Source organism: Carcharodon carcharias, chromosome 32, assembly GCF_017639515.1.
Source record: "Carcharodon carcharias isolate sCarCar2 chromosome 32, sCarCar2.pri, whole genome shotgun sequence".
In the NCBI taxonomy this organism is placed as follows: domain Eukaryota; kingdom Metazoa; phylum Chordata; class Chondrichthyes; order Lamniformes; family Lamnidae; genus Carcharodon; species Carcharodon carcharias.
In genome coordinates this window covers 7,804,057-7,829,959 of record NC_054498.1, presented here as the reverse complement: position 1 = coordinate 7,829,959, position 25,903 = coordinate 7,804,057, and the positions used below count along the sequence as shown (strand labels likewise).

The following is a 25,903-nucleotide window of genomic DNA, read 5'->3' as shown; positions in this document are numbered from 1 at the left end:
TTTTTTGCAGTGTTTCAATTTATTTAGAACAGTGCAGCTGTCAAAACTTAAAAAATCACAAAGGTAAATTTAACAGTATTTTGTATCAAACCAAAACCTTTCATGTTTAATAAAAGTTGGTAAATAAGACAAAGGTATGCTACAATTCATATAATAATGCTTCTTGATGTAGTACAGACATTTTTCAGATAAAGGGAGGGCATGTTGGAGGACAGCTGAAGCATGTACATCACTTTTAGACGGTTCATCTTGCTTGCACAAAACAATCCATGTTTAAAAAGCTCTGTGCACAATGAAAGTTTGTGTACACTAGCAGAGATCCATCAGGGCTCAATGGTACTGTGATTGACAAAATGGTTGTACAAACAGTCCGACTGTCCCCATAACGCAAACCACAATAAAAATCCAGAGGAACAAGCGATCTACCACCATGGCCACATATTTCCAGTCTTCAGTCACCTGGAAGACAAGACATTCAGTGCATTTTTATATATGTAGAGATAGTTACAAAAGACTCCCTTCCACATACAGCAGTCCTCAAACTATCCAAGTTTCTTTTTTTTTGCAAAAATATACTTTATTCATAAAATACCTAAAAGAACATTACAAAACATTTCAAAATGGCCACCATGCTGTGCAGGGACATTCACATTTTTACATTGTTCTTGTTGCACTCTGAGGTGCTTAAATAAAATGAAAAGAAACATTACAAACATTTCAAAATGGTCATTACAGAAAGCGCAATAATATTCAAATTTCCTACATAGAACCTGAAGTGCTTCAACACAATTGTGATAAATGTAATATTTGCTGTACATATCCAATGTGAGACATACAGCCTGAGGGGATCTATACAGTTTCCAGTCCCTCGGTGTACTCTGGCTGAAAGGTCTTAGACAGTGACCTTTCTCCATTAAGCCTCTGAGGTGGTTGCCCCAAGTTTTAGTGCGTCCCTCAGCACGTAGTCCTGGACCTTGGAATGTGCCAGTCTGCAACACTCGGCCAGGGACAACTCTTTGCGCTGGAAGACCAACAAGTTTTGGGCAGACCAAAGAGCACCTTTCACCAAGTTGATGACCTTCCAGCTGCAGCTGATGTTTGTCTCGTTGTGCGTCCCTGGGAACAACCCACAGAGCACAGAGTCCTGTGTCACAGCACTGCTTGGGATGAACCTCGATTAAAAACCACTGCATCCCTCTCCAGACCTTCTTTGCAAGGCACATTCCACAAGGAGGTGGACAATAGTGTCTTTCCTACCACAGCCACCTCAAGGGCAACATGTGGAGGCAGTGAGACTCCGGACATGTAGGAAGGATCTGATCGGGAGAGCCTTTCTCACCACCAACCAAGCTACGTCCTGCTTGTTTGAAAATTCTGGTGATGAGACATTCTGCCAAATGACCCCACCAGTCTGCTCAGGGCACCATCCGACAGGAATCACCATCTCCTTTTTCCTGCAGGGCCTCTAGGATATTACATGCCGACCACTGCCTGATGGACTTGTGGTCAAAGGTGTTTCTCTGCATAATTTTTTCCATGAGGGACAGGTGGTACGGCACGGTCCAACTACTTGGAGCAGAATGCGGCAGCGTGGCCAGACCCATCCTTCGCAACACCAGGGACAGGTAAAACCTCAGCATGAAGTGACATTTGGTGTTTGCGTATCGAGGGTCTACTCACAGCTTGATGCAGCCACATGCAAAAGTGGCCATCAGGATGAGGGCAATGTTGGGTATGTTTTTCCCCCTTTTTCTAGAGTTTTGTACATTGTGTCCATGTGAACATGGTTCATTTTTGCAAGTTTCACATTCATTTTTATAATTCACATAAAACAAGACAAGGCCATGCAGTATATCGTTCAGGTTTTGTGCGCTTTCTTGAATCTCACTCTTTTATTTTCAACTGGCTGAGGAAAGTCTCCCTCCACTTCAGGTGCAATTACCTTTTAAAGGTTAGGTTTCTTAAAGGGTCATACCTTTACAAGGGTATCAGGGCCCTCATTAGCTTACGGCTGAGGTACCAACCCTCAATCACCCTGTAGTCTAATTTTCCTCCCCTCCTCTCTTGAATGGCTGCTGGACAGTCCAATGGGAACTCACACTCTCAAGTAACTGACCTCAGAAACCAAGTTGGCTTCTGAGGTGAGTTACCTGAGAGCGTGAGTTCCCATTGGACTGTACAGCAGCCATTCAGGAGATTCTGGCCAATCGCTATTTGCAGGGGGTGTGTGACTGTCAGGCAATGCAGGTAACTCCGATCTGTGCATGTGCATTCCAGCAAAGGGCAACTGAACAGAGTGAGAACGCTGGCTGATTTCTATTTTTCTCTCAGTCCTTAGAATGTTACATTACAGGCCCATTGGGCCTGTTCGGGCTCTTTGTAATTTGTCCCACTCCCTGTCATGAAGCTATTAATGTATAGAATATTATTGGAAAATATTTTTCTTTTAAAATAGAGGCTTAGCCTGTGGGTGTGTCTTAATTAAAGCCAGCTAGCCTGGGTGCTTTGATTTGTACTAGTTTTGAGATGTAAGAGAGATAGGTGCATTTGCATTTTTTGAATAGAGCATTCAAGAAGTGGGGTGAAAACTGACACCTATCTAGCAGAGACCAAGCAATATGTTTATATTACTAATAAAATTGGTGCTATGAAAGGGGTTTTATTGTTGGAAGAGGCTGGTAACACAATGAGAACTTACATTGAATGGGCAGTGGTAGGTATAACTTCAGCAGTTTTCGGGTGTACAAGGCAGAGGCAATGTGAGATCAAAAGGCAGCTGTAAGCCTCCAACTATCTCCACAGGAACCACAGTGAAAAGAACCTCATTTTGAATTTGTTAGGTGAAAATGCTTTGCCTGGTGTTTGGCTGTTGTTGCCTTAATGGAGATTAGTTTGGGAATTTGTTAAAAGTTATGATAGTCGTAATTTGTAGCTGTGTGTATATATATTTTAACCTGTCTAAATTAATAAAATGTTTCATTTTGTTTAATGTAAAGCCTCGAGAACTGATGGTCTGATTCCTGAATTTAGAGTCGCATCTCAAACATAACAGTTAAAATTATAGGTTAAGACAGTTGTTTAAAGTTTCCCTCTGGGATTTGTAAATAACTCAGCAGTACCAACTGCATGGTCATAACACTCCCTTACTCTTTCCCATTGCCCTGCGAATTTTTCCTTTTCAAATACATGTCCAATTCTGTTTTTGAAAGTTACTATTGAATCTGCTTCCACTGCCCTCTCAAAGCAGTGCTTTCCTAAAAGAATGACATATTACATTTTATAGGTGTAATATTCTTATCCTCATGCCTCACTGTGTCAAAAAAATTCTCCTCATCTTCCCCTCTGGTTCTTAATTATCTTTAATTTATGTCCTCTGGTTACCGACCTTCCTGTCAGAAGAATCAGTCCAAAGCCAATTGTAACATCCTGACTCTGAAAGCAGAGCTGTAATTGAACCTTAGGACCTGTAGGGTATAAAGCTGAGCACCATCCATGGTGTCTCTCTGAATGAAGTTATTGGCAGACCTCACCTCTATGTTTAATGAAAGTCCTGTTTGTTTTAGGCATTGGCTTCAAAGTAATTTTGTTATTTCCCTGTGTAATGGTTTTCTTGAATATTTATGCAGATTTTAACATTTGCCTGGTGCTGCATGGAAATCTTTCTGGGAAATTTCAACTCACTGACTCCAGTAATCTTCAAGTCTCTGCTGGTTTGCAATCTGAATCTGTGAGTCAAACCCTCTGGCAAAGGCTGCTGACAGAATGAGAGGTAGAATCATTCTTCAGACCCATCCCTCAGCCCATCCAATCTCATGTGTGAAAAGAAAAAAGGATTTGCATTATATAGCGCTTTTCATGACCTCAGTGTGAGATTTAGGTTTGCACTCAGTCTCACCTATCTTTAAAAAATACTTGCTTATTTCTTGATGCAGTTTGTGCTCATCAGGTTAAGAGATATTAATGCTTAGCAGGTGGAACATTTTTCCCACTTTGCATCAAGCATCCCTAGGCTGACTGCAGCACAGTTAAAGCTCTCACCACCACTCCCCAACAATGCACTCTCCCACAATGCTCCAATCTCAGAAAAACTTTCCAATGCGCCATGGTGACATTTTCCAATTTCTGTTAGCATCCATCATTTGGCGTTTCTGCACAAAAATTTAGCACCAGACTAATCCCACTATAAAGGGGTTGGCTATTGAGAGGAGGCAAACTGGATAAGTTACCCTAAAGTGCAAAGCTCCTTTAATTAAATATTTGGGAATAATCTCACCTCTTTCATTACTGGCCACAATCAAAGGAGAAGCTTATTATCTGAAAGGGGATCCCTCTCCCACCTCTAGCTTCTAAACTCCAATGCAACCTTGGCTCTTGATTGCTACAGGTTATTCTAGCAATAATACTACAAATCAACGTCCTTTGAATCTGTCTTCTTCCCCAAATACTTTGTCCTTTGTGCTCAACATCTTTCCAGTGTCCTCCCTGTGTTGAAATCAAGATTTAATGCCCGGTCTCCTACCCTGTCTTTCCCAAACTCAGAACTTCCGATCTCTTCACCTCCCTTCAAGCTTCCTCACACAGGTTTTTAAAAATCCAAGCAAAGTGCCACCTAATCACTACCATCTTTTCCTCTACTTGGCCGTCTCCTTCACTACTTTCCTCTGTCCTTCATTTTGGTTTTTCAATGGAGAAAAAGAACGTATAATTTAATAAAATATTGAATTTCAACACTGGAATTTAGGGACATAGGAACAGGAGTAGGTCACTCAGCCCATTGAGCCCGCTCCACCATTCAGTTAGATCATGGTTGATCTGGCTGTGGTCTCAGCTCCATTTTTCTGTCTGCTTACTATAACCCCAGACTCCTTTGTCTATCAAAATCTATCTAACTCTGCCTTGAATAAATTCAATGACTCAGCCTCCACTACTTTCTGGGGAAGAGAATTGCACACACCAGTGACTTTTTGGGAGAAAAGTATTCTCCTCATCTCTGTCTTAAAAGGGAGTCCTCTTATTTTTAAGCTTTGTCCCCTAGTTTTAGTCTCCCCAGAAGAAGAATTTGATGGAGAAACCCTTGCTAAGTTAAAATAACAGACAGATGTAAACAACAAACATTAACACTAAAACAAAAACAGAATTACCTGGAAAAACTCAGCAGGTCTGGCAGCATCGGCAGAGAAGAAAAGAGTTGACATTTCGAGTCCTCATGACCCTTCGACAGAACTGATTAATGTTAGAAGAGGGGTGAAATATATGCTGGTTTAAGGTTGGGGGTGGGGGAGAGAAGTGGTGGGGGGGGTGGTGTGGTAGTAGGGACAAGCAAGCAGTGATAGGAGCAAATAATCAAAAGACGTCACAGACAATGGAACAAAGAAGTGTTGAAGGTAGTGATATTATCTAAATGAATGTGCTAATTAAGAATGGATAGTAGGGCACTCAAGGTACAGCTCTAGTGGTGGTGGGGTGGAAAGACTAGCCCGGCATACAAGATTTAAAAATAATGGAAATAGGTGGGAAAAGAAAAATCTATATAAATTTTTGGAAAAAACAAAAGGAAGGGGGAGGAAATGGAAAGGGGGTGGGGATGGAGGAGGGAGTTCAAGATCTAAAGTTGTTGAATTCAATATTCAGTCCGGAAGGCTGTAAAGTGCCTAGTCGGAAGATGAGGTGTTGTTCCTCCAGTTTGCGTTGGGCTTCACTGGAACAATGCAGCAAGCCAAGGACAGACATGTGGGCAAGAAAGCAGGGTGGAGTGTTAAAATGGCAAGCGACAGGGAGGTTTGGGTCATTCTTGCGGACAGACCGCAGGTGTTCTGCAAAGCGGTTGCCTCGTTTACATTTGGTCTCTCCAATGTAGGGGAGACCGCATTGAAAGCAACGAATTCAGTAGACTAAGTTGGGAGAAATGCAAGTGAAATGCTGCTTCACTTGAAAGGAGTGTTTGTGCCCTTGGACGGTGAGGAGAGAGGAAGTGAAGGGGCAGGTGTTACATCTTTTGCGTGGGCATGGGGAGGTGCCATAGGAGGGGGTTGAGGAGTAGGGGGTGATGGAGGAGTGGACCAGGGTGTCCCGGAGGGAGCGATCCCTACGGAATGCCGATAAGGGCGGTGAAGGGAAGATGTGTTTGGTGGTGGCATCATGCTGGAGTTGGCAGAAATGGCGGAGGATGATCCTTTAAACGCGGAGGGTGATAAGTGAGGACAAGGGGGACCCTATCATGTTTCTGGGAGGGAAGAGAAGGCGTGAGGGCAGATGCGCGGGAGATGGGCCGGACACGGTTGAGGGCCCTGTCAACGACCGTGGGTGGAAAACCTTGGTTAAGGAAGAAGGAGGACATGTCAGAGGAACTGTTTTTGAAGGTAGCATCATCAGAACAGATGCGACGGAGGCGAAGGAACTGAGAGAATGGGATGGAGTCCTTACAGGAAATGGGGTGTGAGGAGCTGTGGTCGAGTTATCTGTGGGAGTCGGTAGGCTTGTAATAGATATTGGTGGACAGTCTATCACCAGAAATTGAGACAGAGAGGTCAAGGAAGGGAAGGGAAGTGTCAGAGATGGACCATGTGAAAATGATGGAGGGGTGGAGATTGGAAGCAAAATTAATAAATTTTTCCAAGTCCCAACGAGAGCATGAAGCAGCACCGAAGTAATCATCGATGTACCGGAGAAAGAATTGTGGGAGGGGGCCAGAGTAAGCATGGAACAAGAAATGTTCCACATACCCCATAAAGAGACAGGCATAGCTGGGGCCCATGCGTTAACACTACTTTAAGTAGGTTAACAATGTGACTAGTTAAAGCTCAAAAGAAAAGACTTGCATTGAAACAATGCATTTCACAAACCCAAGATGTCTCTAAGCCTTTTACAGTTGATGAAATAATTTTGAAGTGTAGTCACTCTTGTAATGTAGGAAATGGGGCAGCCAATATTTACCCAGCCAGCTCCCACAAACTACATTGAGTTCAACAATTTCAGACCATGAACTCTCTCCTCCATCCCCACCCCTTTTTTATCCCTCCCTTTTTTCTATATTCATTTTTACTTTTTTATTTTTATTTATTTCCCCCAACTCATTATTATTATTTTTTAAATTTATTTCCATTTTTATTCATTGTTTTATTTCCAACTTTTAGCCTTTTCGATCTTTTTTCCCATCACCATCCCCTCCCCCCACCCCACCCCCACTAGGGCTATCTGTTACTTTCCAGAGTGCTTACCCTGGTCCTGCCATTATCACATTCTGCTTTCCACTCATACTGTCACCATTAGCACCTCCTTTAGCCAATATCAGCACTATTAACACCCCTTTGACCTTTTGTTTATGACATCTTTTGCAACCTCTCCTTTGCCTCCACCTATCACTGGCCTTCTATCCAGTTTCACCTATTCCAACCCTCTTAAACAGTATATTTTTCACCACATTTCTACTTCCCTTTAACTCTGAAGAAGAGTCACACGGACCCGAAACGTTAACTCTGTCTTTCCCTCTCCACAGATGCTGTAAGACCTGCTGAGTTTTTCCAGCATTTTTTGTTTTTGCCCTACAAACAACTTTGATAATGGTCAGATAATCTGTTTCAGCAATGTTGGTTAAGGGAGGAATTTTAGCCAGGATCCTGGGGAGGATTCTCCCCCTGCTCTTCTTCAAATAGTGCCATACAAATTACTTTTGTTGTGCAGACAAGGCCTCAGTTTAATGTCTCTTTCAAAATATGACACCTCCAACATTTGGGAGTTGCCAGTCTTGACTTTTTGTTCAAGTTTCTGGTGTGGGACTTGAACCCACAACATTTTGACACAAGATTGAGAGCACGACCTACTGAATAGAGTGGCTCTGGCTTAGGAATACCAGACACCAGACCTGCTCAGCGCTCTCTCCTAATTACAAACATGGGATTGGAAGCTGGCTGGTCATGTGACCAATGCAAGCTCACCTGGGTGATTCAAAAGTTTTTTAAAAATATAAATCCAACCACCAACTAATCATAAATAAATGGTGTCTTTAGTTTTGCAAGATTGCAGCAGTGTGATAGAGATCAGTCGGTGAGTGTTTTGATTTTCTATGTTTGGGATTTCCTTTTGCGGGCTGAAAGGAACTGGATGCCTCAGACCAGTTTACCTATAGAGGTAGTGGTGTGAAGCCAGCTACTGTCGGAGGTTAAGTTCACTTGGGTGAAGGACCGTTGGCAACCTTTAGCCCAAGTCTGTTTATCTTGGGTTACCCACCTGAGCTGACTGTCCTTGTTGTCCTGAGTTGCTGCCTTGTTTTCAGTGTTGACTGAGCAAGGAGTTTGTTCATATGAAGTTTCTGAGATAGGGAGGCCATTACTATGCAAGTCAGGCTGGGGCTGGGGTTGGGGCTGGAACTGGGACAGCAGCTGCTGGGGTGAGCTTATAAGCATTTATGGGCCAACAACGCCGTCCAGAGCCAAGTCTCCATGGATCTGGACATTTTTAATGACCCAAAATAAAAATACCGGACAAAAATGTGTCCAGAGCTGGACAGGGGTTAGGCCTGCTGGAAGCCAGATGAATGGCCACCCTACCACTGAGTCATTATGGCTACCACCACAATAAGCCTGGGGCGGATCTGCAACCCTACTCAATTCAGTAAAATCACACTTACTCTTTGATCTTCATCTTCACTCTTCATGTGGTCCGCAATGAATCTCACCCCATCAAGAGCGTCCTGTACTTCGGTTGGGTATTTTGTGGATGTTCTCAGCCTTGTGTCTTGATGGCAGCTGAAGCCATCAGGTGCCTCTATTAAATTGATGTCGTAAACTTTGGAGGATGCTGGATTTATAAAGAAGGCGGAGTTCTTGTTGCTCTCTTCTGGACTCATGTGGGCATTGCAGAGATTGCTCTTCCTGCATTGGTGTGATTTTTGCCGAGTCCAATTGTTTTGAGGTCTCTTTATAAAGAGGAGGGAAGGTAGCCTATTCAGGAAAATGGTCTTCACCCATTGGGGCATGGTGTGTGTGCTGGGGGAACGATGATGAATGTTGAGCACACAGACACTGGCCACTATAGAAAATGTCACCAGCACCATGGTGAACATGAGATACTTCCCAATCAATGGAACATCTAAGGAGGTTGGAGGGACAATCTTGGAAATCAACAGGAGAAATACAGTCAGCGCTAATAGAACGGAGATACACAGAGTCATCTTCTCACCGCAGTCTGATGGGAGATAAAATGCCAGAATGGCCAGCGAGGTTATGAGAATACATGGGATGATGAGGTTGATGGTGTAGAAGAGGGGTTTCCTTCTAATGATGAAGTCATATGTCACATCAACATAATTTGGGTCCGATGGATTTGTATTCCTTCTCCCTGGGAGTGTCACTATGTCCCACTCTCCACTAGGAGTGAAATCGTCCATGCTTGCGCCATCAGTTTTGGGGATCAGGTCAATTTCAGTGTTGTCATAGGTCCATGACCTGAATTTCATGGGGCAGTTTTGCTGATCAAAGGGGAAATGCTTCACTTCGATCTTGCAGGCACTCTTATAGATGGCAGGCGGCAACCAGTAGATGCTCCCGTTGAAGGAGATAATGGCGTTAGTGTACAGAGAGACTTCGTAGGTCCCATCAGCACTACAACGAGAAAGAAAAGGTTGGCAGAGATAAATGGAGGGAAAGTGATATAGAAGATTTAGTGCACATATGAAAGGTGGCGCCAGGGAGGAGAAAGTAAATTTGAATGGAGCAGATAACACACATGCTAGAATTGTGTCAAAAATGTGCATGATTCTTTCTCCTATCTGCTATTTCTGGTGAAATTTTAAATTCATAATTGAAAAAAACATATATGTTTACATAGAATCATAGAAAGTTTACAGCACAGAAGGGGGCCACTTGACCCATCGTGTCTGCACCAGTTGACCCAGCGTAATCCCACTTTCCAGCGTTTGGTCTGTAGCTCTGCAGGTTATGGCCCTCGAAATACATGTCCAGACACCTTTTAAATGAGTTGAGGGTTTCTGCCTCTACTAGTATTACAGGCAGTGAGTTCCAGACCCCCACAACCTTCTGGGTGAAATAATTTTTCCTCATCACCCTCTAATCTTTCTACTAATCACTTTAAATCTATGTCCCCTAATCACTGACCTCTCTGCTAAAATAAATAGGCCCTTCCCATCCACTCTATCTAGGCCCCTCACAATTTTATACGCCTCAATCAAATCTCCCCTCAGCCTCCTGTGTTCCCAGGAGAACAACCCCAGAACTATCCAATCTTTCCTCATAGCTACAGTCATCACTATCACTGAAGGAGATTAGGAGAAATTTCTTTACACAAAGGATTACTGGAGCATGGAATGATTTTCAGCCAGTGCCTGAGGCAAAGACCATAGCAATTTTAAGGCAAAAAATTGGAAGAATATTTGAAGCAAAGGAAGACATAACAATTTGGGAGAGAGAGCAGGGTGGTGGGATTCATTTTGATTGTGCCAGCAAAGAGCTAGCACAGGCAGAGTGGGCTGAATGGGCTTCTACTGTGCTATAATACTCTATGATTGTCCTGACATGAAGTTCCTCTATTTTCTATTTAAGAGACTTCAGTTTATTTTAATGGTTTAATACTCTCTTAACAGAAGATGTAGGCATTTTGTATGAACTGTTAATGCATTGGCTGCTAATCACAGAATCTTTACAGTGCAGAAGGAGGCCATTTGGCCCATCAAGTCTGCAATGGCTTATAGAAAGAGCATTCCACCTCATCCCACTCCCCTACCTTATCCCCATAACCCTGCACATTCTCTCTTTTCAGGTAGCAATCTAATTCCCTTTCTGAACCTGCCTCCACCACCCTTTCAGGAAGTTTGTTCCAGACTCCAACCATCCTCTGGGTGAAATTTCTTTTCCTCACATCACTTCTATCCCTTTTTCCCCATTATTTTGAATCTGTGCCCTCTAGTTCTTGATGTACTCTCACTATTTATCCTGTCCATACCCTTCAGGATCTTGAACACCTCCATCCACTCTCCTCTCAGCCTTCTTTTCTCCAAAGGAAACAGACCCAACCTCTCCAATCTATCCTCAAAGCTACAGTTCTTCATCCCTGGAATCATTCTTGTAAATCTCCTCTCTACTCTCCAATGCCTTCACATCCTTCCTCAAGTATGGCGCCCAGAACTAGACGCAGTACTCCAGATGAGACCTAATTAATGTCTTATATAAATTTAACACGACCTCCTTACCCTTGTACTCAATGTCCCTATTATAAAACCTAGGATACCATATGCTTTATTAATTGCTCTCTCAACATGCCCTGCCAGCTTCAACGAATTATAGAGAATGAAGAGTGCAGGCGGGTATGCCAGGAGCAGCACCCGGCATACCTAAAAATGAGGTGTCAACCTGGTGAAGCTATAAAACAGGACTACTTGTGTGCCAAACAGCATAAGCAGCAAGTGATAGGCACATCTAAGCAATCCCACAACCAATGGATCGGATCTAAGCTCTGCAGTCCTGCCACATCCAGTTGTGAATGGTGGTGGACAATTAAACAACTCACTGGAGGAGGAGGCTCCACAAATATCCCCATCCTCAATGATGGAGGAGCCCAGCACATCAGTGCAAAAGATAAGGCAGAAGCATTTGCTACAATCTTCAGCCAGAAGTGCCGAGTGGCTGATCCATCTCAGCATCCTCCTGAGGCCCCCAGCATCACAGATGCCAGTCTTCAGCCAATTGGATTCACTCCATGTGATATCAAGAAACAGCTGAAGGCACTGGATACTGCAAAGGCTATGGGCCCTGACAATATTCCAGCAATAGTACTGAAGACATGTGCTCCAGAACTTCCCACTCCCCTAGCCAAGCTGTTCCAGTACAGCTACAACACTGGCATCTACCTGACTATGTGGAAAATTGCCCAGGTATGTCCTGTACACAAAAAGCAGGACAAATCCAACCCGTCCAATTACCGCCTCATCAGTCTACTCTCCAGTAATCAGTATCATCAGTAAAGTAATGGAAGGGGTCATCAACAGTGCTATCAAGCGGCACTTGCTTAGCAATAACCTGCTCACTGATGCCCAGTTTGGGTTCCGCCAAGGCCACTCAGCTCCTGACCTCATTGCAGCCTTGGTTCAAACATGGACAAAAGAGCTGAATTGTCGAGGTGAAGTGAGAATGACTGCCCTTGACATCAAGACAGCATTTGACTGAGTGTGGCATCAAGGAGCCCTAGCAGAACTGGAGTCAATGGGAATCAGGGGGAAAACTCTCCACTGGTTGGAGTCATACGTAGCACAAAGGAAGATGGCTGTGGTTGTTGGAGGTCAGTCATCTCAGGTCCAGGACATCACTGCAGGAGTTCCTCAGTGTAGTACCTTCGGCCCAACCATCTTCAGCTTCTTCATCAATGACCTTCCTTCAGGTCAGAAGTGGGGATGTTCACTGATAATTGACCAATGTTCACCACCATTCGCTACTCCTCATATACTGAAGCAGTCCATGTCCAAATGCAGCAAGACAATATCCAGGCTTGGACTGACAAGTGGCAAGTAACATTCGCGCCACTCAAGTGTCAGGTAATGATCATCTCCAACAAGAGAGAGAATCCAACCATCACTCCCTGATGTTCAATGGCATTACCATCACTGAATAGCTCACTATCAACATCCTAGGGGTTACCATTGACCAGAAACTGAACTGGACTAGCCACATTAATACTGTGGCTACAAGCATAAGTCAGAGGTTAGGAATCATGTGACGAGTAACCCACCTCCTGACTCCCAAAAACCTGTCCACCATCTACAAGGCATAGGTCAGAAGTATGATGGAATACTCCCCACTTGCCTGGATGAGTGCAGCTCCCACAACGCTCAAGAAGCTTGACACCATCGAGGACAAAGCAGCCCGCTTGATTAGTACCACACCCAGAAACATTCACTCCCTCCACCACTGACACACAGTAGCAGCAGTGTGTATCATTACAAGATGCATTTCAGGAATTCACCAAGTATCCTTTGACAGCATCTTCCAAATCCATGACCATTACCATCTAGAAGGACAATATACATTGAGGTCCCTTTGTTCCTGCTCCCCCTTTAGAGTCTCTCTCTTTATTTTATACTGTCTCTCCACATTCTTCCTGCCAAGATCAATCACCTCACGCTTCTCTGCATTGAACCTCTCCTGCCATTTGTCTGCCAAATCCATCAATATGTCTATGTCCTTTTGAAGTTCAAGTTTATCCTCATCACAGTTGACAACATTTCCAATCTTCGTATCATCTGCAAATTTTGAAATCATGCCCTGCACCCACACTCTAGGTCATTAATATATATCAAGAAAAGCAAGGGTCCCAACCCTGAACCATGGGTAGCTCCACTACAGACCTTCCTCCAATCTGAAAAACAACCATTTATCACTACTCTCTCTTTCCTGCCACTCAGCCAATTTCTTATCCAAGTGCCTAATTTCTTTTTTATTCCATGAGCTAGAATTTTGCTCACAAGTCTATTGTGTGGTATTGTATCAAATGCCTTTTGAAAATCCATATACACACATCAACAGCATTGCCCTTACTCAACCTTCTCTGTTACCTCCTGAAAAAACTCCAGCAAGTTAGTTAAACATGATTTTCCCTTAATGAATCCATGCTGGCTTTCCTTAATTATCCCTCACTGTCTATGTGACTATTGATTTTGACCTGAACTATAGCTTCCAGAAGTTTCCCTACTACTGAGGCCAAACTGACTGGTCTGTAGTTGCCAGCTTTAACCTTGTACTCCTTTTTGAACAAGGATGTAATATTCGCAATTCTCCGGTCCTCTGGCACCACCCCTGTGTTTGAGGAAGGCAGGAAGATTATCACCAGTGCCTATGAAATTTCCATTCTCACCTCTCTCCATACCCTTGGTTGCATCTCATCTAGTTCTGGTACCTTATCTATTTTAGTAAATGTAGTCTTTCTAATACCTTCTCGTTCTCAATTGTAAATTCCTCGAATGTATCAGTTACCTCCTCTCTCACATGGGTAGCATCCTCTTCTTTTGTAAAGACAGATGCAAAGTACTCATTTAATACCTCTGCTACTTCTCCTGCCTCCACATGCAAGTCTCCTCTTTTATCCCTAATTGTCCCTACCCTTTCTTTTACCAGCCTTTTATTATTTATATGCTTATAGAAGACATTGGGATTCCCTTTTAAGTTAGCTGCCAGACTCTTTTCATGCTCTCTCCTTGCTTTTCTGATTAGTTTTTTCACTTCCCCTCTGGTCCTTCTATATTCAACCAGATTCTCCATTGTATTTTCTACCTGACATCTGTCATATACGCACATCTTCCTTTTCATCTTTACCTCTATCTCTCTCATCCAGGGTATTCTAGATTTATTTGTCCTACCTTTCTCGTTCAAGGGAATATATCTTGACATTGCTTGTAATACTATCTCTTTGAAGGTAGCCCATTGTTCAGCCACCATCTTTTCCACCAACATTTGATTCCTACTCAGTCGACTCAGATGCATTCTCATTCCATCGAAGTTGGCTTTCCCCCCATTAATTATCCCTGCCCTGGATTGTGCCCTATCCTTTTCCATGGCCAACCTAAACCTTATGATACAATAGTCACTGTGCCCTAAGTTGTCTCCCACTGATATTTGATCCATTTATGCCAACTCATTCCCCAGAACCAGGTCCAACAGTACCTGCCTTCTTGTTGGACTGGAAGCATACTGCTGCAGAAAATGATCTTGAACACACTCCATTAACTCTCACCCTTCTTGTCCCTTGTCACTATTCCTATCCCAGTTTGTATTTGGATAATTGAAGTTGCCCATTATAATTACTCTATAATTCTTGCACCTCTCTGTAATTTCTTCGCAAATTTGTTCATCTACATCACCTCCACTAGTTGATGGTCTATATACTACACCAATCAATGTTATTGCACCTTTTTCATTCCTTACCTCTGGCCAGAGAGATTCTGTCCTTGACCCCTCTGGAACATTCTCTATCTTCAGTGCTGTAATACCATCCTTAATCAATACTGCCATTTCACCCTCTCCCTTCCTGTCTCTTCTAAACATCTTGTACCCAGGAATATTTAATGCCCTTCTGTCCTTCTTTGAGCCAGGTCTCTGTTATAGTAATAACATCATAGTTCCATTTGTCAACCTGTGTCTGTAGTTTACCAAGCTTATTTACCACACTCTGTGCTTTCACATGTGCACACATTAATACTGATTTAGGCTTTTTAACTTCCCCCCTTGCTCTGACCCCATTTAATGACTTACTATTGCTTACTCTAGTTCTATCAAATTCTCAAAGTATTCTATTTACCTTGATACTACTCTCTGATATATCCTCCTTACCAGTTAATACTTCTCTACTTCTCACTGCCTGTTTGTCTCCTCTGCTCTCTGAATTTCCCCTCAGGTTTCCACTCCCCTGCCAATCTAGTTTAAATCCTCCCCAACAGCACCAGCATTGGGGCATTTCTCCCAGTCCTGTTAAGGTGTAACGCATCCTTCTTGTTCCTGCATTCACTATTTACCCAAGGTGTAACTGAATTTTAGTTAAATTAGTAAGGGGCATGGATTGGTATAATTGAGCACAGAATCTGGGCTGACACTCTGGTGCAGTACTGAGGGTGCACTGTCAGATGAGAAGTTAAACCGAGGCCCGTATTTGCCCTCTCTGGTGGGCACAAAAGATGACATGATGCTATTTCAATTTCAAAGGAAAGTTACGGGGTTCTTGCTAGTGTAAATATTTCTTCCCTAATCAACATCACTAAAACAGATATCTGGTTATCGTCAAGTTATTGTTTGTGGGAGCTTGCTGTGCACAAATTGGCTGCAGTGTTTCCTACATTACAGCAGTGACTACACTTGAAAAATATTTAATTGGCTGTAAAATTCTTTGGGATGGTCCTGAGCTCATGGAAGATGCTGTAGAAATGTTTTTTTTTTCTTCAGGTATGTGGGCTTTGAACTTAACTTGTTATACAGTACGATGTCTGGGAGCCAGATTTTGGTGGCATGTATCCTCAGCTTGCGAATCCCTTCATACTGTTCAGGGTCCCAGCGCAGCCGATAGTCATTCCATTCCTGCAATGGAGCACACAAGCAGAAGTGATCCTGCCTCAATGCTCTGAGTGGTCATTCCCACATTTTAGAAAACATTTGAGAGGTACTGACCTGTTTTAACCAGACGTTTGTTGTCATTATCTGTTCACGTTCATTCTAGACACAAGGGGGTGTGGGGATAGGGGACACAGAGAGTTAACATGAACAATATTTGTAAATGTCATGGAATGGTTTTACACATGCCTATGCCCCTTTAAAGCCTATATGTACAGTGGAGTATAGTCCCAGGTTTATACACTATTAAAATGCTGATATGGTTCGAATCATTGTTTGTGCTGCATTAACCTATCTCAGCTAGGAACAGTAGTTATTCAATGGCCTATGTGTAGAAAGTGGATGTCACTAAGGACAAGATCTGAAAAGAATGCCCAGGAGTGATCCATCTGGCTGTTCTCACTCCCTTGATCAAATACTCACTGTCTGGGCTCATATTAGAGGAACAACCACTTGGGTGAAGGACCTATAGAACTATAAGCCAGCGTGAAACAGCATCTTCAGGAGAGGAAGGGGGACCACTTGTGGGGAAAGGAACACAGACAACCACTTGCATACATTATGTCAGAAGGCACTTCTCAACCACCGATTAGATGCAGGGGTAATTAAATCTCAGCCACGGTTCAGTGGTTTTTGTCTCTGAGTCAGATGTTGTGGATTCGTGCTTAACTCTGGATACTTGATCACATAATCTAGGTTGACACTGAGGGAGTGCTGCACTGTCAGAGGTGCTGTCTTTCAGGTAAAATGTTAAACTGATCCCAGTGCACTGTTGGAGAGGAGCAGGGGAGTTTTTCCCCAGTGTCCTGGCTAATATTTACCCCTCATCCAACGCCACAAACAAACATTGACCTGATTACTTATTTGATTGTTGTTTGTGGAACTTGCTGTGTGTAAATTGAGCACTGTGATTCACTGTGTTACTACAGTAACTACAAGTCAAAAGTAATTCATGAGTAGTGAAGTGGTTTGGGTTAATCTGAGGTCATTAAAGGTGCTGTATAAGAGTCTTTCTTTAGCTGTAGGATAAAAATATAATGGGGCAGCTCATTGGCTTAGCTTTGAGTTGTCAGAACTACTTGATATGATGCAGCCACCACCTGGGACCACCCTCCAGTCTGTGTGGAGACCAAATTCATATGTTGTCAAAGTGAACAGCAAATCTGATTCAGATACATCAGAATTTAGAGGAGTGGATGTGACCATTAAATCTGTATTCAAAACACAGGCATTTACCTATTCTCAATAAAACAGCAGGTAAAGAAAGTCACATGGCAGCTTGAAAATTTATTTTAAACATCTGAAAATCATAAGCTCCTATCGGTAGACATGGCCAAGAAGCTGCTAGATTGACATAAAAAAAGACCCAACTGGTTCCCTAATGTCCTTCAGGGAAGGAGATCTGCCATCCTTACCCGGTCTGGCCTACATGTGACTCCAGTCCCCACATGTCTGATGTGGCTGACTTTTAACTGCCCTGTGAAGTGACCTGGTAAGCCACTCAGGGCAATTATGAATGGATATTAAATGCCTACATACCAAAAATGAATTTTAAATAGGCTATTGTCACCAACAGACCATCATCATATCTTTTGTCAAAGCACTATCCCGGTCCCTCCTAAATATGCTCTTCACTGACACCCTGGACAATCTGCTACACAATACCACCTCTGCATGAAGCATTTAAATGCATCTGGCCTGTTCAGTGCCCCTTCTCTGAGCTGCAGTCTACGCTCCTGGCTACACAAAGTCTACGAGTGTGTCAAATCATTTATCAAAGTTCAGTGCAGCTGCATTCTTAGACTGTGAGAATCTTTTCACCAGCGTAAATATACTGCATTTGGTTTGGTTTTCTTCGTAGCCCTGCCAAAGCCAGAATTTCCCCCTTGTAGTGCGATGCCCAGGGGCATCTCCTGCCAATGGGATCTTCTGGTCCTGCCGAAATCAATTGACTTTTGAACAGCTCGCCGCACTTTCCGACCCACCCTTCCTTTCCCCTCCTGCGATGGGGCCGTAAAGTTCCGCTCCAGACATGGACATAGTGTCTAGATGGAGCTGGAACAGTGCCCTATATAAGCTCACTCTAACTCTTCATCGATTCCTCAACGATTTTATTCGATCCACCATTGGTGGCCATGCCTTCAACTGCCAAGGCCCTTAGCTCTGGAATTCCCTCCCAAAACCCTTCTGACTCTTTCCTCCTTCACAAGACTACTTATAAATTACCTCTTTGACAGGTCACCTGTTCTAATATCTCGTTATGGTATGTTTTACTATTGTTAAAGGCACTATATAAATGCAAGTTGTTGTTGATCTACACCATGGCTACATATCCTCAGGCCATATTAACTCACCACATTGATGAGCTGTGCCAGTGAAACCTGAAAGACAATAGTGACCAGCTCAGAGCTGTTGATGGCTGGACGGATCAACCTATTGTACCTCTCGGAATTCAGGAGGTAAGACATTAACTTCTCCTCGACCTCTGCACTGTGGCTTCCTGTAGAAAAGGAAAGAATGCTTTAAGCCCGGGGTAATATTGCTCCAGCTTTGTAAACCCCCTCATTTCCCCATTGCATCCAGGCCCTTCCCAGGCACAAACTCTTCTCTGGTTAGAGAATCTGCTGCAGGCATCTGTCTCTAATCATGCTGAGCCAGCTGCTAGGAGGTAAAAGCAGCTGGGTTGGTTTGACACTGACTCAAGATTGTAGAAGGGAAGGTGAACAATGTCAATTTAATGGTGTTGAGGTCCTGATGTTTGTTTTGTGACTTACTAAGGCTGCCAGCTCTGATTAGACCTATTTATGAAGGTATCATGACCTCCTGAATTACCTGCCCCACCCAGTCAAATAGCCAGTTTTTCACACCTCCAGTACTTCTATAACTAAAGAAAGTGTTCAAAGAAAAAAAACATTTTAAAATTGATTTTGCTATACTTTCATAGGATCATAGAATAAAATGATAGAATGGTTATAGTTGCAGAAAGAGACCATTTGGCCCATCTAGCCCATGGTAGCTCTGCATAGGAGCAATTAACTAGCCCCACTACACCTCTCCCCTCTTCCCTTTCCTCATGGTCCTGCAATTTTTTTCCCTTCAGTGACTTATTCAATTCCCTTTTGAAAGCCAAAATGGAATCTGCCTCCACAACTCTCAGGCACTGCATTCCAAGTCATAACCACTCGCTGCATAAAAAGGTTTTCTCATCTCAACTTTGGTTCTTTTGCTAATCACATTGCTCTGTAGTTCTTGACTCTTCCACCAATGGGAACAGTCTCTCCCTCTGTCTAGACCCCTCATGATTTTGAACACTTCTATCAAATCTCCTCTCAAAGCCCTCTTAGATTTGATAGAGGTGTTCAGAATCATGAGGGTTCTGGGCAGGACAGATAGGGAGAAGCTGTTCCCATTGGTGGAAGGATCGAGAACCAGAGGGCACAATTTAGGGTAATTGGCAAGAGAAGCAATAGTGATATAAGGAGAAACTTTGTTGCCCAGCGAGTGGTTAGGCTCAGGAATGCGCTGCCTGAGAGTGTGGTGGAGGCAGATTCAACTGAGGCTTTCAAGAGGGTAATGGATTATTATCCGAAAAGGAAGAATATGTGGGGTTACGGGGAGAAGGTGAGGAAATGGCACTAGGTGTATGGCTCATTCCGAGATCCAACACAGACATGATGGGCCAAATGTGCTTCTGTGCTGTAACAATTCTGTGATTCTGTGAACCTTCCTTTCTCTAAGGGGAACTGCCCCATCTTCTCCAGTCTGTCCATGTAACACAAGAAGTTTTCTCCTGGGTTTACTCAGAACAGTGTCCATGAGATTAATCTTTAATTTAATGCAATAGAAAGCTAAGCGCTCCTATAAGCAACAGATCAGATCTGAGCTCTGCAGTCCTGCAACATCTAGTTGTCAACGGTCGTAGACCATTAAACAACTCACTGGAGGAGGATGCTCCACAAATATCCCCAACCTCAGTGATGGGAGAGGCCAGCACCAGTAATGCAAATGACAAGGCTGAAGCATTTGCAACAATCTTCAGCCAGAAGTGCCAAGTGGATGATCCATCTCAGCCTCCTCCTGAGGTCCCCAGCATCACAGATGCCAGTCTTCAGTCAATTTGATTCACTCCATGTGATATCAACAAAATGGCTAAGGGGACTGGATACTGCAAAGGCTATGGGCCCTGACAACATTCCAGCAATAGTACTGAAGGATTGTGCTCCGGAACTAGCCGCGCCCCTTGTGAAGCTGTTCCGTACAGCTACAACACTGGCATCTGTCTGACAATGTAGAAAATTGCCTAGGTACGTCCTGTCCACAAAAAGCAGGACAAATCCAACCCAGTCAATTATCGCTCCATCAGTCTACTCTCAATCATCAGTAAAGTGATGGAAGGGGTCATCAACAGTGCTATCAAGCAGCACTTCCACAGCAATAACCTGCTCACTGACGCCCAGTTTGGGTTCCACCAGGATCACTTAGCTCCTGACCTCATTACAGCCTTGGTCCAAACCTGGACAAAAGAGCTGAATTCAAGAGATGAGGTGAGAGTGACTGCCCTTGATATCAAGTCTGGCATCAAGGAGCCCTAGCAAAACTGAAGTCAATGGGAATCGGGGGAAAACTCTCCAGTGGTTGGAATCATACCTGGCACAAAGGAAGATGGTTGTGGTTGTCGGAGGTCAATCATCTCAGCCCCAGGACACCATTGAGGGAGTTTCTCAGAGTAGTGTCCTAGGTCCAACCATCTTCAGCCACTTCAACATTGACCTCCCCTCCATCATAAGGTCAGAAGTGGGGATATTCACAGATGCACTGCAGCAACTCACCAAGGCTCCTTCGACTGCACAATGTGCAGCACCATTTGTGATGCCTCAGATACTGAAGCAGTTGTGTTCATATGCAGCAAGACCTGGGCAATATTCAGGCTTGGGCTGATAAGTGGAAAGTACCATTCGCACCACACAAGTGACAGACAATGACCATCTCATTGAGAAAATCAAGAGAAAGTCCAACAATCTCCCCTTGACATTCAATGACATTACCATTACTGAATCCCCTACTATCAACATGCTGGGGATTACCATTGACCAGAAAGTGAACTGGACTAGCCATATAAATACTGTGGTTATAAGAGCAGGTCAGAGGCTGAGAATTCTATGTAAGTAACTTGCCTCCTGACTCCCCAAAGCCGGTCCACAATCTACAAGGCACAAGTCAGGAGTATAATGGAAAACTCTCCTGTCAAGAAACTCGACACCATCCAGAACAAAGCAGCCCACTTGATTGGCACCCAATGCACCACCTTAAACATTCACCCCCTCTACCACTGAGGAACAGTGGCAACAGTGTGTACCGTCTCCAAAATGCACTGCAGCAACTCACCAAGGCTCCTTCGACAGCGCCTTGCCAAACCTGTGACTTCTACCCCCTAGAAGAACATGGGAAAACCATCATCTGCAAGTTCCCCTCCAAGCCACTCACCGTCCTGACTTAGAAATATATTGCCGTTCCTTCACTGTCTCTGGGTCACATTCCTGGTACTCCCTTCTTAACAGCACTGTGGGTGTACCTACAAAACATGACTGCAGCGGTTCAGGAAGGCGGCTCACCACCTTCTCAAAGAGCAATTAGGGATGGGCAATAAATGCTGGAGGAGCTTAGCAAAGCAATTGACTTGTTTGCCATGGACAAAGCCCCAGGTCCTGAACTCATCAAGCATGGGAAACCGGCACTCCTGCTGCAACTGCACGACCTCCTGTCTCTGCTGGAGAGAAGGGGCAGTGCCCCAAGATATGCATGATGCAAAGATTGTAATCCTGCACAAAAACAAGGGTGACTACAGTGATTGCAGTACATGTCAAGGCATCTCCCTGAGAATTGTAGAAAGTGTATTTGCCCATGTTGACCTTTCAGACTGCAGATCCTGGCTGTTCGCATCTACCCTTAATCCCAGTGTGGTTTCTGAGCTGGAAGATGTACAATTGACATGTTTTTCTCAGTCTAGTTGCTCCAAGAGAAATACTGTGAACAAGCCAAGACAAAGATACCCAACACCTCAAAAGAAGGTTGCTCTACACTGACAATGCTGCACAAGCATTTCATATTGAGAAACTTCTTCAGTGAAATGGACGCTCTCTCTCACACCTGTAACCATAGGAACGTAGGAACATAGTGAAATAGGCAATAGGAGCAGGATTGGCCATTCGGCCCCTCAAGCCTGCTCTGCCATTCAATTAGTTCATGGCTGATCTTCTAGCTCAATGCCATTTCCCACACTATCCCCATATCCCTTGTTGTCTTTACTATCTAGAAATCTATTGATCTCTGTCTTAAACATACTCAATAACTGAGCCTCCACAGCCCTCTGGGGTAGAGAATTGCAAAGATTCACCACCCTCTGAGTGAAGAAATTCCTCCTCATCTCAGTCATAAATGGTCTGCCCCTTATTCTGACACTGTGCTTCAGTTTGGTTTGACCATCAGCATCAGGAAGACAAATGGCTTGGTCCAGCATGTTGCCACACCGCCATCTGTCAGCTTTGACAATGTGATGCTGGAGGTTGTTCACAGCTTCACATGTCTAGACTCCACTATGACTATCAATCTGGCAACTGATGATGAAATCAACATGCACCACCAAAGCTGCAGCTGTTATGTCCAAGCTGAGGAAGAGAACATAGAGCAATAGCAAACTGCGAACACCAAACTACAGGACTACCAAGCCTGGATCCTCAGCACATTCCTCTACAGTGGTGAGACTGAGGCAACACATGCTAGGTTGGAGAAAATGCTGAACAGTTTCCATCTTTGCTGTTTCAGATGTATCATCGGCATCTCTTGGCAGGACAAGGTCACCAACTCAGAGGTCCTGGGATATGCTAATTCCATCAGCACGCACTCATTGCCAAGCCAATGATGTCTGCACTGGCTCAGCCATGTTCATTGGGTGGATGACAGCTGTAGACCCAAAGACCTTCTGTACGGTGAATTGCCACTGGGTCACAACTTCCAGGACACCTGCAAGCAAGATATGAAGATGGTGGACACTGACAGCTGGGAGACTGTAGCTGACAGCCATGATCTCTGGAGGCTGACTGGAAGGGCATTGGAAAGAGTGAGCATAAACGAAAAGCTCAGCTGGTTGAGAAGAAGGCCCATTGAAAAGAGAGGCCAGTGAATCCTGTATGTTCTCAGCCCACTGTCTTTCTCTGGAGCAAATATGGCAGAGATTGCAATGCCAGAGTGGGGCTCCTGAACCCATCAGGTAATGCTTAACACAGAGTTCAACACTGTGGTGCAATCTCTAAACAGGAGATAGAAGGCTGTCACTATGCTTTGTAACTGCAAGTTGTTGTAATTGTTGTCAATGCATCCTGTCAAATGATAAGTGAAATTTGGGTCAGCTGCCATAGAACTATACGCCAGGGTGATATGACACTTTTAGGGAGAAGAGGTGGGGAAGACTTATTTTTCAGAGATACTTTTTAGAATTGGAATGTAAAGGAAACAGAGCAGAACACCAGATATGGACTGTTTGAAGCTGAGAGAAGCAAGGGAATCAACCACTTTAACTGAGAGGTAGAGTTGGCAAGCCTGTCATTTTTGGGTTTGAAAAAAATAAAAGCCTGTTAACAACGCTTATTTTTTTAAAAAATCAGATTTAAAATAACCATTAAAAGCTAAAATGCTGGACACCTTTGTCTTTTTGATCCCATTTCGAAATTGCACACCATTCTGGCAACATCTTCAAGCTACTTTTAGCAGAACTGGGTGCGTAGGCAATTAGCAGTTGAAGATATCGGTATGTTAGAGGTTTCTTCACTCAATGGCTGTAAATGTCACAGTAGGTAGTTCCAAGAGAATGAGTTAAATGAAAATGGGGTTTGTGAAATGAAATATTAAATTGGCTTAGTTCCCAGAGAAGGAACAGTGGAACTGTCTTTCTATTCTCTCGCACACCCATACACACACAAGTACACACACACACCCCATACATACAGCCCCCCCCCACACACACACACACTCATTCACACACGTACACATCCACACACACACAAACACACCCGTACACAAACGCACATGTACACACACACATACACACACATCAATACACGCACATACACGCGCACACACACACCCACACCCATATACCCATCCATACACACATACATCCTTACATACACACACCATATACACACCACACACTCCCAATAGACTAAGCTCTAGGTTTTAATCAGACGTAATGTAGGGGAACACTCAATCAATCGAGTGACCTGGTGTCAAGTTCCCAAGCCATATGGCCATCTCCACACAGGATAATGCACGGGCACTAATACACATTAGAAAATGAATTGTAATTGCAATCTCCTGGTTGTGTGTGACAGAAAGTTCCAGAAAGCAGAGCTCATGGTGAATGCAGTACAAGAGATGTCAGTTTATTGATCTGGTGTAAATGGCCCCAAGGTCCAGCGTAGGCCGAATGTACAGCATCGCTCCCTCCCCACACTGTATCGCGGAAACTGACCGAGAAATCCCATGGTATTTCATCTTAGCCAAAGCGTTCAAAGTAACGCGTATTTCAACATTCCTTTCCAGTTTACAAGGAGGGCCGACATTTTGGACCTGGAGTTGCCCTGGCAGTTTTATTCCCCACCCCCATCTGTTCTCCCACTCATTCTTTCTCTGTAAGTCAGTTTCAAATGTCCGTTGCCTCTTTCACCAATAGTTGTCGCCTTGCCAGTTTCACCCTCCCGACGCCGGGCAGGAAGACACACGTTCAGTTCGCTCTGCATTGAAAGACTCAAAAGAAAATCATAGAAATTCCTCACAGTTGTCTCTAACTGCTCGGCTGTAGTCACACAGACTCCTATTGCAATAGGATTTAAACGTGCAATGTGTGTGAGAGACTTGCACGATTTTCAATGTTAATAACACCAATTCCTTGCAGCCTGGTGGCCTCTTTAATGTAAACCTGTCCAGTTACACATTTTGCCCTGGTTCAATCTAACTTCTGCTAACAAGGAGGGATAAATGAAGCACTTACTTGTTGCAACCGTTAGTAGGCATAGGTACAGCATTGAACTCATCTCCGCTGCAGACCTCCGCATGCTGTTCTGTTTCGGAACCGGAGCCTTTCAAATCATCAACGTTTGTTGTAGGGTTAATAGCTAACAACCTCTGGTCAGACTAGGAGCTGGTAAAAGAGGCCAAAATAAAAGGTTTTAGCAGAGATGAGAGACTGAGGAGGGGGAGAAGGAGTTCAATTACTTGGAGCTCTCCGTGGTGCTGAATAGGTTTTCTGATCGAGAAAGGGAAAGGCTGGAAGGTGAACAGAGGGAGGCGTCACTCAACCGCAGTCTGCAGCGCGGTGTTCAGAACATGACAGCCAGGCGGGGAACACAGAGCAGCTCCGGATAAAGAACTATCCTAGTTTAATAGAGAACTCAACGGCAGCTCTACCCCTGAGCTGATAAACGTTGCCAGTCCCATATCAAGTTACATATCCTATGTTGCTGCGTCTTAAACTCTTGAACATTGTCCAATAGCTGATGTACAACAATAGCCCGGTGTGTGTGCGTGTGTGTGTGTATTCATATATAGAGCTAGTTTATAGAATCTACAGCACGGAAGGCCGGCTTTTTGAAAGAGCCATCCAATTCGTCTAACTACCCCGACCCTTTCCCCACAGCCCGACAAATTTCTCCAAACCAGCTTATATTTCACCCCTCTCCTATTTTTACTTCGTTCTGTTGAAGGGTCATGAGGACTCGAAACGTCAACTGTACTCTTCTCCGCCGATG

General features: G+C 43.9%; 1 protein-coding gene across 1 annotated transcript; it reads right to left on the bottom strand.

The window, feature by feature from the left end:
* Positions 1–25,344, bottom strand: LOC121272027 (neuronal acetylcholine receptor subunit beta-4-like). The gene is made up of 6 exons (XM_041178393.1): positions 25,147–25,344; positions 18,455–18,600; positions 16,158–16,202; positions 15,958–16,067; positions 8,627–9,599; positions 1–459 (listed from the first exon to the last, which is right to left on the bottom strand). The coding sequence occupies exons 1-6, from the start codon at positions 25,208–25,210 to the stop codon at positions 331–333; spliced, it is 1,467 nt and encodes a 488-aa protein (XP_041034327.1). The 5' UTR covers positions 25,211–25,344; the 3' UTR covers positions 1–330.
* Positions 25,345–25,903: the final 559 nt, after the last annotated feature.

Excerpts from the sequence above, each read along its gene's own strand:
- LOC121272027 (XM_041178393.1), bottom strand. The coding sequence starts at position 25,210 with ATGCGGAGGTCTGCAGCGGAGATGAGTTCAATGCTGTACCTATGCCTA. Across the intron at positions 16,203-18,454 it reads TGGCACAGCTCATCAATGTG|AATGAACGTGAACAGATAAT; the intron begins GTGAGTTAATAT and ends CCTTGTGTCTAG. Across the intron at positions 9,600-15,957 it reads GACATCGTACTGTATAACAA|TGCTGATGGGACCTACGAAG; the intron begins GTTAAGTTCAAA and ends TTCTCGTTGTAG.